The 13453-nt window shown below is 42.3% G+C and overlaps 1 protein-coding gene and 1 non-coding gene across 2 annotated transcripts in view; one reads left to right on the top strand and one right to left on the bottom strand.

Annotated features, from left to right (window-relative positions):
* Window positions 1–13453, bottom strand: part of MTHFD1 (methylenetetrahydrofolate dehydrogenase, cyclohydrolase and formyltetrahydrofolate synthetase 1) — a 62096-nt gene that overhangs the window by 34840 nt on the left and 13803 nt on the right. Inside the window, exons 2-6 of the mRNA XM_047862313.1 lie at window positions 11785–11869; window positions 4081–4140; window positions 3343–3396; window positions 2124–2260; window positions 1884–1984 (exon numbers count right to left, since the gene is read on the bottom strand). Of these exons, the coding sequence (XP_047718269.1) occupies window positions 1884–1984; window positions 2124–2260; window positions 3343–3396; window positions 4081–4140; window positions 11785–11869 (437 nt within the window). The remainder of the gene's footprint in view (window positions 1–1883; window positions 1985–2123; window positions 2261–3342; window positions 3397–4080; window positions 4141–11784; window positions 11870–13453) is intronic.
* On the top strand, window positions 9804–10002 carry LOC125169366 (U2 spliceosomal RNA). Its single transcript, XR_007153668.1, has one exon. It is a non-coding gene; the product is annotated as a U2 spliceosomal RNA (small nuclear RNA).

Genomic DNA, 13453 nt, shown 5'->3' with positions numbered 1-13453 from the left:
GCAAATTGGGACTTATACTGTGCCTTTCTTGCTGTGGGTTTTGGGGAGCAGACTAAGCCAAGATCCATTCATTGAGTCATAGGAGAGTGGGAAGAAAACCTACACTCAAAGAAGAAAGAAACCCTGACATACAGCTAAACAGCCATATGGAAGACAGTAGATTTACTTACATGGGAAAAATAGTTATAACAAATAGGGTACATATGACGTGCTGGACAGAAGCAAAGGAAATTAGAGGAGTATCAGTAATTCTTTCCAACTCTGGTAAGTTTATTTATGTAGTTCCTCATCCAGATTTCTCTTTTGGCATAGGGCCTGAGCCACAGGATTATTTGCAGGGAAGTGATAAAGGGGAACTTTAAATGTAGCAGAAAGCTTTCTTTTTTGATGACTCAGCATCCATTCTTCTGGCACTATCCCAATGTCCTTTCCAGGACTGACATACTCTGCTCATTAAAGGAGATGATCTGGGTACCCCCCCACATTTCTTTTCTTTTTTATTTTTAAAATATTTTCTTTATTTATCTTGAGAGAAAAAGAGAGGGAGAGAGAGAGAGCGAGCACATGACCACGGGAGGGGCAGACAGAGAGGGAGAGAGAGAATTTCAAGCAGGTTCTATGAGTCAGCACAGAGCCCGATGTGCAGCTCAAAGTCACAAACCATGAGATCATGACCTGAGCTGAAACCAAGAGTTGGACGCTTAACCGACTGAGCCACCCAGGCGCCCCTCACTCACATTTCTGTCCCTGGCCAATGAGAGCTAATCGTATGACTGTCAGGCACAAGGCTGGAGATGCTCGGGGCAGCCAAGGAGAGCCCAAGAATGAGCCACCACAAGAAGAAAGCAGGGGTAAGACCTCAAAGACTCCACCTGAGCTCCTCTATGCAGCCCGGCTTGAGTGGACTCTTGCTTATTTAAGGTGGCTTATTTTAAACTGTGCTTCCTGTATAACATTAATTTTATTCAAAAAAGATAAGCTTCTATGTAATGCTAATATCATGAGCATCTAGAAGTAAAGCCCTCAAAGTCTGAGGTGTCTGAAAGGTACCTTATTATAGACTTTCGAGGATTCAGAGAAGGACTTGAAGCTGTGTTGGGGCAGAGAAGCTGCTGTGGCTCATGGGATTTGCTTCTGTAATGCATCGTTTGCTAAATATGCTTTAGAGTATATAAATTTAGTTGGAGGACTGAACAGTAATAGCTGTCCCGAGGCTTACAGCTTAACCTTTTCTTGCCAACCACAGAAAATTTTCATGTACGTTGGCCAGCATTTTCCACTTGAAACTTCTGATCCACTTCCTTTAAATAGGACACATTTCCTGGTAAAAAATAACCTCTGCAAAAAGTGTTCATGATGAAATTAAAATACCAAGATGTTGACTAGGTGGTGGGGTAATATGGCCAACTGTTCAAGAGATCTGTTTCCAGCCATCTGTCGAGTCCTCAAACTCAACTCAGTGCCCATGTGGGGGGTTGGGACTTTTCACTTTGTCTGAATTCTTAGGACTCTATAAGTTACTTTTCCATAAAAAGCAAACTTCCTTGAAAACAAACAAACAAAAAATAATAAAAACAAAAACAAATAATTAGATAAATAAATTTCGTTGAACTCAAATAACCCTGAGCTCACATCTTGACATGGCTGCCTCTGGGACAAGTTATGTGTCTCTCGGAGCCTGTTTTCTCAAGCTGTCAAACGGTAACAGTACCTAATCCATAGAGCTGTCGAAAAAGTTTGAGAATTTAGGAAAAGCCCCCAGCCGACAGGTCGTTGTGCCAATCAAGTCCATTCATTTAGGGCCCATAGTGTACCTCCCCCTTACCTCCATGGGTCAAGACCAGACCCAAGAAACGGTGCTTTGTTTTCACATTTGTTTTTACCTGTCTCTTTGATGAGCTCCAAGCATCCTTTAGGTGTACAAGGGATGAAACAGTCATGGAGGTCACCTCTAGCAAGTTTTCCAGCACTGATGCTAGTCAATCTAAAACAATTAAAGCAATGAAGGGAGAAATAAAGATAATTAGATGTCTTTACTCTCCAGAAGCACATATGGTTTGTTCTGGAAACAGAAATATAATTGGAATCATGCAACGTGACACAGAGAGCCGAGGCGCACTCACCCATCCACATCCTTTTCGGGTACAATGGCATTGACCACTGCTTCGGTGTTAATGGGGTTCTCTGAATCTAAAGGTAGCTGCACTATGAAACCATGTACAGTGAGGTCTTCATTCAACAATGTAACGTACCTCAACACCTAAGAGAAACAGCGCACACAATTTGTGTTATACACAGAAACCAAAAAGGTGGAGAAACACTTTTTGGTTGCCCTATTTTCCCCCAGGAGTTTAATCGTAGTCCTCTTAGAATGTACCTCCCCTTGAACCTGAGAGCAATTCTAACACCATATGTAATCTTCAGTGTCTGCTAAGAACACCATCAAGAAAAAGAGCTAAGAACTTTAATAGCAATAGCCATGTTACTCACCCAAACCAAGATCTGTGATGACACAAATGTTCTATAATGTGCCCTTACCACACAGTAATGTCTACTGAATGCTTGTCAACATGGCTAGCACAACCAAGGAACTGAATTTTACATTTTGTTTCATTCTAATTAAACGGCCACAGGGGGCTAGTAGCTACCCCACTGGACACAGAACGTAGAACATTTCCATGACCTCAAAAAGTTCTTTCTCCCTCCTGCCCCTTCACAGTTACCCCTGCACCCTCAGGCAGCTACACTTCTGAGTTTAGTCACTAATGACCTATTTGGCCTATTCTTGAACATCACATAAATGGAATACATATTTGGTTTTTTTTTTTTTAAACATTTTTTTTTAACGTTTATTTATTTTTGAGACAGAGAGAGACAGAGCACGAACAGGGGAGGGTCAGAGAGAGGGAGACACAGAATCGGAAACAGGCTCTGAGCTGTCAGCACAGAGCCCGACGCGGGGCTCAAACTCACAGACCGTGAGATCATGACCTGAGCCGAAGTCGGAAGCTTAACCGACTGAGCTACCCAGGCGCCCCCATATTTGGTTTTTAAAAGGCAAACAGCTACAGGTCCGGGATTGGTTTGTAGTGAATACTGCAGGGGGTTTGAAGCAAGAGACACTGTGATCACGCACTGAGTATACACACAGCCATACCCCAGGATGGCACCATTTACTCTGGATGTTTCAGAAATTTTCTGGAAGCAGAGTCTGCAAAGAAAGAATTACCTCAAGGTCTTTCATATGGTGAATGTACCAATCCCTAAAATTCCACTAAACCAAAGACCAGAGATGAAAGCACTTTAGCTGCCCCTCTTAACAGTCAATTCCTCACAGCTCACCTCAGATTCTGTGGCTGTTCTTGGTAACTTAATATGTGTGGCTTTGATCCCAATCTGCAAAAATGAACATTTAAAACAGGCAAGAGAATGTCAAACATGGGCCCATTTCTTTTAACCAATATGACTAACAAATCAGATGGCCTTAGTCACCCTTTCACCCTTGTATGCTTGCTTTTATTTATTTAAAGAGAGAAAGAAAATGTGCGTGCGTGCGCGCGCGCACACACACACACACACACACACACACACACACACACACACAAGCAGGGGAGGGGCAAAGAGAAAGGGAGAGAGAATCCCAAGCAGGCTCCGCTATGCTAGGGCAGAGCCCGACACGGGTTCGATCTCGAGAACCGTGAGATCATGACCTGAGCTGAAATCAAAAGTCAAACACTTAACTGCTTAACTGACTGAGCCACCCAGGCACCTCACACCCCCGTATGGTCTGAAGAATGAGTCTCTCACTTTGACCCATTCATCCTTTACTTGTTCATTGTCACCACTGTACTAAAGCAATTTCACGTCCACTGTTCCTGCTCTTTGGGAAGTCGGCACATCACTGATTAGAAAACATTCCAGGGTAAACCGGAGGCTGCAGCTTCAGCCCTGCATTTCTGACTCAAACCTGCTATGGGCAATGAAAGCTTTTACAGGGAGGGCACAAAGGGCACGGGGTCACCAACAAGACCTGGGGAGGGGGTGGGCTGGGGGTGACGGCGCTGCCCTTCCGGGCTTTACCTCTTCTGCAGCCTTCAGCTTCACATTTATATAAAGATTAGAATCATCTCTGTCGCCAACCTAGAATAATAAATACATGCAAATCAGACGATCAAGGAAAGGCAAAGTGTACAGAAAAGCTTCTAAAGTTTTAGTTTTGATAAAAGGAATGTTTAATCATGAGATTCTTGTTGCAGAGGACTTCACAGGAGAATAGGAGAATGTTGGGGCAGAACGGAGATATGAACACAGTGGTGTTACCAATCCCTCCCCAAACAAGGCCCACCTGATTCCCACTGAAAAAGCCACAAGGCAAAAAAAAAAAAAAAAAAAAAAAGTAATAAAGGAGGGGACATCTGCATCTGCCATGGGAACTAAACAAAGGAGCCACAGGCTTGCCTGCCTGAAACATGTGGAATCTGCCTTGGAGCTGCCGTACAGAATCACAGAGCATGGAGGGCTGAACTGTCATCAGGCAAGAGAAACACCATAGCTGTGGGAGTCAGGAAAACCCAGAAGGTATATTCGGCACCCTCTCTCCCACCCCCCAGCCCCCGGGGGCAGTGGAAAATTCTCTTGCCCAGTTACACAGAGAAGAGAAACCCGCTGGGGTGGAGCTAATCTAGCTTACTCGGAAGAGCTATGTGAGGCAGAGGGCAGTCCGCTGCCCTCAAGACAGAGAGCAAAGTGTGGTGCAGGAGCAAACCCTCTGACTACCATGCCGGTCTCACGGGGTTCCCTCAGCTTCTCTAATCAAGAACATACTTAAGAGTTTTTCACTGTTGGCCATATATCTGTAAATTTTTATTTTACAACTATTTTTCCACGTTCTCGTGATCAACAGTAAGTTCGGTTTCTCCCAAAACCGCAGAGGGGAAAAATGGTAGGTCCACTGATACCACAGATAACAGACGCAGGACTCCTTTTAAGAGGACAACCGCACAGAAAGAAGGGTGAGCGCTTCCAGTCCTTGTCATGTTGATGGGGTTCCTGGAAGCTCTCCTCAGGGTCATAGAACCTGGCCTTCCTCGTAGCTTCGGCTGTCCCTTCTATAGATACTTCTCAGTTCTGCCTGCACTCATCTGAATTTCAAGAGTCAGATGAATCCTTTGACGGGAATTTGATTTTTCTATGGGTTACCTGCTTCCTGTGGGGGCATCCCCAGAATTTCAGAGCCTCTGTTTCTTCTTCAGTCATTTTCTGTGTGTTCCTTGCCCCTATCATTCAAGCCCTCACTGATTCAGTTACCACATTAAACATACTCTGGGATTCTTAGATCTAAGTAGGAAAGGAGGTGGTTCCAAACACAACAGTATTGTTCCTCTCATTATCATTAATATTTAAACTACATTTATTTTTTATTTTAGCGAGAGAGAGAGTGTGCTGTGTGCACGAGTATGACTAGGGGAGAGGGGCAGAGAGAGGGGGAGAGAATTCCAGGCAACCTCCATGCTCAGCACAGAGCCCAAAGTGGGGCTCAATCTCACAACCCTGGGACATGATCTGAGCTGAAGTCAAGAGTTGGACGCACAACCACAATTTGCCACCCAGGGGCCCCTACAATTAGTTATTTAAACTCAATTCTGAGATTAGATGGTTTTGTTATTCACTGCCAGACATTTTTAAACCACAACTTCTCTGTTCTATAGTTCATCTTCCTACATCCCCCAGGTAACAGAAATGCAACTTTAAGTCACTTTCCCAGAAAAGGTATGTGGGCATTTTTCTGAGTCTATGTGTATCTGAAAATATTTTTCTGCTGCATTTGCCCTCGAGAGGATTTACCTGGCTGAATCTGGAGTCACGAAGTTTTCCTTCATAAATGCTATCTTCAGCATCTAGTGGTAAGTCTCAAGTCTTTTGTTGTGGTTCTTTTACAGGTAACTGCTTTCTGTCTGCATATTTCTGAAAGAATTTTTCTAAAACTCCAAAACCAAGGGCACCTGGCTGGTTCAGATGGTGGAGTAAGCGACTGGCTCTTGGTCTCAGGGTTGTAAGTTTGAGCCCCAGACTGGGTGTAGAGATTACTTAAAACTGAAATCTTTTAGGGGCACCTGGCTGGGTGGTGAGGGTAAGCATCTGACTCTCGATTTTGGCTCAGGTCATGACCTCATGGTTCATGAGTCCTTGTCCAGTGTCAGGCTCTGTGCTGACGATGCAGAGCCTGCTTGAGATTCTCTCCCTTTCTCTCTCCGCCCCTCCCTTGCTCTCTCTCTCTCAAAAATACACATTTTTAAAAGATGAAATCTTTTTTTAAAAAATTCCAAAACTGCCACCAGTTTTAAAAATAAAGTGCAATAGTTACGATTACAAGCATGTATCAAAGTTTTAAGGTAAGCCTCGTGCAAAGGAAAAGACCTCCTAAAGCCTCTCGGTATGGACACGTCATAGGGGAAAAGGTTACACAATCGCTGGTAGACTAGATGCGGAAAGAATGTTTAGCTGAAAAACAGTAGATTCTTGACTGACAGTCAAGTGAGTAGGTGGAAGACTGGTTTCCGAGAACAAATCTTAATCCCATCACAGTTTATCAAGAAAATCACTGAAGCACTTTATCAGTAATGCTAATTTCCTCCCTGAAAAAGGTGAATCGCATTATTCTAAAAAGGTCCTATCCCAGAATAAATTAGGGACTTTTTTTTTTTCTTAACACCAACAGTCTGCAAACTATTTCTGTACAGGGTCAGACAGTATATATTTTAGCTTTTGGGGGCCACATACTCTGTCATATATTCTTCTGCTTCATTCTTAACAGCTTCCAAATTGGGCAGCATTTGGATGGGGCCCCAGTTTACTGATCCCTGCTTTATGCCATAAAATATCTTGGGTGTTGGCCTATTTATCAATTTTTCTTTCTGCTTCAGGAACCTTCTGTAGATATTCAGACCACTTGAGTTTATTCGTTTTATTGTTTTGTCCATGTCTTTTGCGAGGGCTGAATGAGTTACTATATATAAAACACTCTGAATAATTCCTGATAGGAAGCAACTAATGAATTATATTATTAATAATGAATATTTTATGTGCTAAAGGGATAGAAATACAGCCTCAATTTGATCTCTTATAGTGAAAAGTCAAGTCTTAATTTCCTTTAAGTATTCAGTTGTTTGGGAAGTCACCAGTCCATTGTTCTTTTAAAAAAAAAAAAAAAAAATCCAACTTTTAGGTGTATATACCTGGACCAGATCACAAATATCCTTGACTGCAATGCTAAGGAATTAGGAAAACAAAAAGGAAAAGCAAATGGGGTGCAGAGATAGACAGACCTGGGTTCACATCCCAGACGCAGGCACTTCCTGACTGGTTTGGGGCAAGTACCCACGATCTTTTGAGCATCAGTTACTGTGACTATAAGGAAACGCGATTATAGGGCTAGTATGCAACTCAGAACAACTAGAAATATATACAAACCGTCTGGACTACAGCAGACACTCTGGATAAGCAGTACTCTCACTCCTGTAAAGGACAGGGTGGGTGTGGCTGGATGATTGTGGGTCCTGCAGCAGCAGCTAAAGACAGGCTAGCAGGGTCCAGATTAGAACCCTAAAACCTGTAAGCAGGTGACTGCAGTGGCCCCAGAGGGTGAAAGCAGTACAAACTGAAAGAGCTTATGAGAGGCACAATCAATAGCATGACATTCACTAAGGGGACTCAAGAGAGTGAGGGAGAGAAATCCTAAAGAGAAGAGTACAGGTTTCTGGTTGAGTGTGTGGGAAGATGGTGTCAGTCACCAGGAGGGAAAAAAAAACAAGAGGTCCAAGGTAGCAGGGACGTGATTACAACATAATATGTAAACCTTGCATCAGGGAAAGATGTTGTAAACTTTGGTGCTGAAGTGCAAGATGAAAATACTCTAACACTGTTTCACTGGCAGCAACACAGAGGAGACAAGCTGCAGAAGTGTTTATGTAACAAAAAGTCTCGCAATCAATAAATTCGAAATACGAGTTCAGAAGTTGATCTTAAAAACAGGGGGAAAAAAATCACAATATTGCTAATATTGGGATTGTTTTTTTGAATCCTTTCTGAAATCTTCTGAAAAGGTTTATAGAAATAGAGTTCTTGCCTACCACATTTCCTCTTTCTACACTAAACAATTCACAAGAATAAGTCAAGAAATAACTGGTCTCCCAAGCGAACCAAGTGAATGCCTACAACATATACCTTTGATTCTCATTAATCTGCAAAGAAATGAAAAACCCACCACAGCCAAGAACATACCCAGGCCTGTGTGCTTTTCTTCTTGGCTAAGGCCTCCTGAATAATGAACAGCAACAGGGGGAAGTATTTAAGAACCATTCACTCTGGAATTCTTGATGAACATGGAACAGAAAACTTAGTAAGGGATTAAACGATAACATGTGGAGACACACCAGAAATGTGAAGTGAGGAAGCAGCCATCTCTGAAGGGAATTTCAAACGAAAGTTATTGGCTTCCTGTCATCCAAGTCAACCCTTCAAATGTGCGTCTGTCCATGTGTCCATCTGACAAAACATTCATTGAATGCCTCCTACCAATTTGTTGAAGGCGTCCTACTGGGTGAATCTGGAGCTCAGGAAGAAACCCTGGACAGAGGCCTCAATCAGGAAGGACTCTCCCGGGTAGCCATGGAACCAGGTGAGCTCACTGAGGGAAGGAATAGGTGGAAAAGGGGTTTTGTGGCTGTACCCTATGGCATCCAAATGGTTTAGGTATCAGGAAAATAAGGAACAGGAAGTCAAAGGAGATCAGAGAAGAAAGGGAAGTGAGAGTTTTCCAAGAAACCAAGAGTCCAGAATTCAGAAGAAGCCCAAGTTTAGAAGTTACTGACCTATGGGAACGCAAACTGGTCCAGCCACTCTAGAAAACAGTACGGAGTTTCCTCAAAAAACTAAAAACAGAACTACCCTACAACCCAGCAATTGCACTACTAGGCATTTATCCAAGGGATACATGTATACTGTTTTGAAGGGGTGCATGCAGCCCAATGTTTAGAGCAACACTATCGACAATAGCCAAAGTATGGAAAGAGCCCAAATAGCCATTGACAGATGAATGGATAAAGAAGATGTGGTGAATACATGTACAATGGAATACTACCCGGCAATCAAAAAGAATGAAATCTTGCCATATGCAACTACGTGGACGGAACTACAGGGTATTATGCTAAGCGAAATTAGTCAGAGAAAGACAAATATCATATGACTTCACTCATATGAGGACTTTAAGACACAGAACAGATGAACATAAGGGAAGGGAAGCAAAAAGAATATAAAAACAGGGAGGGGGACAAAACATAAGAGACTCTTAAATATAGAGAATACACAGGGTTACTGCAGGGGTTGGGGGAGGTGGGATGGGCTAAATGGGTAAGGGGCATTAAGGAATCTACTCCTGAAATCACTGTTGCACTATATGCTAACTAACTTGGATGTAAATCCAACAATAAACTTTTTAAAAAAGAAAAAAGGAAAAAAAAAAAAAAAAAGAAGTTGTTACTGACCTAGAGCTGGTATCAAGAGCCAGGTTAAACTACCAGATTTGGGGCAGCTTACCCACTTTTGAGGGAACCCCAAGACCCTTTCAAGGGCCAGACTACTTTATAATGATACCGTGATGTCATCTGCCTTTTTCACATCTGTATGGAGGCTGCAAAGCCAATGGTGGGTGAGACTTAGCACAAACCAAGGCAATGGCACCAAACTATACTAGTCACTGCCACACTCAGTAAAAACAGATGTCAATTTCACTTAAAGTGCTCTCGATTGCTTCTCGGCCTTTTGGCTAAGATCAAGTGTAGAACTGCTCTCGATGAAGCAGTAAAAATGATTAATTTTATTAAACCTCAACCCTTGCATACATGTCTTTTTATATCCTGTGTGGGGAACTGGGAAGGGCTCATCAAACACTCGTGCCCCACACAGAAGCAGTGGTCTCCAAGAAAAGCCCTGTGCTTTTTCTCCTGGCCAGCTGAACTGCCACAGTTGTTTTTTTTTTTTTTTTTTTTTTTAATTTTTTTTTCAACGTTTTTTTAATTTATTTTTGGGACAGAGAGAGACAGAGCATGAACGGGGGAGGGGCAGAGACAGAGGGAGACACAGATCGGAAACAGGCTCCAGGCTCCGAGCCATCAGCCCAGAGCCCGACGCGGGGCTCGAACTTACGGACCGTGAGATCGTGACCTGGCTGAAGTCGGACGCTTAACCGACTGCGCCACCCAGGCGCCCCTGAACTGCCACAGTTTTACATGGAACGCTATCTTTACTTGAAAAAACAGCTGACAAACAATGATTATTCACGCTTGAATATCTGGCAAATATCTCCTCAAAACTGGACAGAGCAAGCCTGCTACTTGAAGGAAAATAGCTTAATAGTATTTGTTGCCAAAGGTAAAATCTGAGCTTTCAAGTGAAAATCAGAAGTTTTTTTATCCACTCCTGTGAGCTCCTCAAGCTTCTCAATAATCAAAGACTCTTCTGATAAGTGTGTTGTGATACTAATGATTGTGCTTTTCTATACATTGCGTAATGAAATGTGTTAACATTCAGAAGATCTGCATAATTCAGTGAACCATTATTTTCTAAATGAGGAATGAAGACAAAACAAACCAAGCATGGGTAAATATCCATTCAAACTACAACATAAAGCAGTGGGTTTGGATGTAACCAAGCACGAGAGTTCACTGCACAGTGTCAGATTCCACATTGCAACTAAACTATAAAAACTTACTGAGTCCTGTTGTAGTAACAAAAGTATCCACAATTACCTGGGAAGACTACAAAAACAAACAAACACGAAACAACAACAAAAAAACCCTCTTCCTTTTTACAACTATACATCTATACAAGTCCAGATTTTCTTCATATATTTCAACCAAGCCAACACATAGCAAGAGGTTGAACACAGGAGCAGATGGGAATCCAGGTGTCTTTCATTAAGCCAGATAGCAGAGTGCAAAATAATGTCCCTCTTCTCACTAAATTTTGTTTTTTATTTTATTTTTAAAATTTTTAAAAATGTTTATTTTTGAGAGAGAGAGAGAGAGAGAGAGAGAGAGAGAGAGAGAGCATAAGCTGGGGCAGGGCAGAGAGAGAGGAAGACACAGAATCCCAAGCAGGCTCCAGACTCTGAGCTGTCAGCACAGAGGCCAAAGCGGGTCTCAAACTCACAAGCCGTGAGATCATGACCTGAGCTAAGTTGGACGCTTAACCAACTGAGCCACCCAAGCTCCCCTCAATTTTGTTTCCTCAAAGTTATTTTTTTCATAAGAATGTTACTCATTCTAACATATAATAAACTTACTATTGATATTTTAAAACGTATAAATATTTAAAAACATTTTAACTTCTGATACAGTATACATCAATGGGTGAATCCATATAAACAAAAAGTCGTTAAGGTCTTAAAATTTTTTAAGCGTAAAGGGATCCCGAGACCAAAGGTCTAGGGACACTGGACTACGGAAGAGGTGCGTGCCCCCAGAGAATAGCAGACGCCAGGATATAGCAACATGTACCAGCTGAGCTGAAGAAGAGCGGCCTGCAGAGAGAGCCTGAAAAGGTATGAGGAGGTTTCACGAAACCGAGAAAGAGAGAAATAAAGAGAAAGAGAAAGAGAAAGAGAAAGAAAAAGAGAAAGAGAAAGAGAAAGAGAAAGGAAGGAAGATGTGTGAAGTGCTTGCTGTCTGAAGTGCTACTCATGAGTTGGGAAAAGAGGATATTCGTGCAAATACACTATCATAATACCTGTAAAATTGCCAGGCCTGGTATAAAACCGGGAATTTGCTCCTTCATCTGAGTGACTTGGTTCTTCAGTCTCTCCCTTATTTGCCTAGAGAAAAAGGAAAGGTTGGAATTAACACTGAATGTCTCAAGCGCAAGTAAGTCATTTAATAAGAGGCCGTTTCTCTTTTAAATTAAAAATACCTCCCTTGAATAGACATTATCTGGTATAATTGAGGATATTAGGGATACGCATCCATTTTCCAGGACTCGAGTAGATGTGGATCTTAGATTCTAACTCCTAACTACACTGACTGGGCCATGTGGAATGAGGACATTTAGTTTAAAACAGATCAGTTGACGGCATTCAAAATCATAGAGTGAATAAATGAAAACTTGAACCAACACTTCTGGAAGGCTGTTAATCTTCATCTTTTTCAGCATTCCCCCTCTCCAGGTGCTAAATGAAAAACTTTTGCAGGAAAGAACTACAGCTCACACCTGCTCAACTTTCCCTGCTAAGATGATCACAGGGTACCCACATAAGGCTGAATGACAATCAATGAATCGCACTCCAAAGTCAATAAATTTATAAATATATTCCAATTCACAAAAGAATTTTCCTTACAGAAGAATTTAACACAAGGTTAAAAGTATAACCTCTCATGAAACAAAGGACAAATCAATTTACCAACATACAACTTCTCGACAACACAAGACATCAAGTACATTAGATTACATCACTTGCCTTTCTTCATCTCAACCACATTTGACATACGAAATATATATGGACATTACAAACATCTCTTCCCTCTTTCTGACTTGATTAGTTCCTGCTCCAGTCCTCCACACTTATAAACAACGGACATAAATAGGCACGGGTGTTACAAGAAATAGATTATTTGGATTAGCCTCGTCAATGGTAAGAATGTTAAATGATACAAGAAGTCATACTTAAGACTTCAAAATTGTATTTCTGATGAAGTTTTGAGGTGATGGGGGGTTCATGGAGTCTGGAGCCAACAACCAAGAAAGAATTCTTTAAAAAAAATTTTTAACGTTTATTTATTATTGAGAGAGAGAGAGACAGAGACAGAGCATGAGCATAGGTGGGGCAGAGAGTGGGGGAGACACAGAATCCAAAGCAGGCTCCAGGCTCTGAGCTGTCAGCACAGAGCCCAACACAGGGCTCGAACTCACAAACCGCCAGATCATGACCTGAGGTGAAGTCGGACGCCTGACCCACTGAGCCACCCAGGGGCCCCAACCAAGAATGAAATCTTAAAGACATCTTTGGAGCAAAAAGGTGATTTTATTAAAGCAAGGGGACAGGACCCGTAGGCAGAAAGAGTTACACTGCAGGAAGAGTTACACTGCAGGCGTAGGGGGTGACCATTTTATGCAATCGGGAGAGATAAAGTCAAGAGGGAGTTTCCAGACTTTCACATGCTGGAGGCCTAGCTATTGTCAAGCTAAGGTGGTTTTCCCTCCAGCAAAGCATTGACTTTAAGACACTAGGGAGTTCCTGGACTTTAGGCTATAATGGGATTGCCTTTTTCTGGTAAACTGGTGGAGACTCTTATCAGTTTAACCATTTGTTTTTTGTCCTTTCCATGTTTTTGGGTAGCCTGGGAGTGTCCAAGGAATATCATACATGTCCCACTGATGGGGGCGGGGGTGGGGGTGGGCTTGC

The sequence above is a fragment of the Prionailurus viverrinus genome, chromosome B3 (assembly GCF_022837055.1).
Source record: "Prionailurus viverrinus isolate Anna chromosome B3, UM_Priviv_1.0, whole genome shotgun sequence".
In the NCBI taxonomy this organism is placed as follows: domain Eukaryota; kingdom Metazoa; phylum Chordata; class Mammalia; order Carnivora; family Felidae; genus Prionailurus; species Prionailurus viverrinus.
Note: the sequence above shows the minus strand (reverse complement) of the source record. Positions and strands in the feature narration are given on the sequence as shown.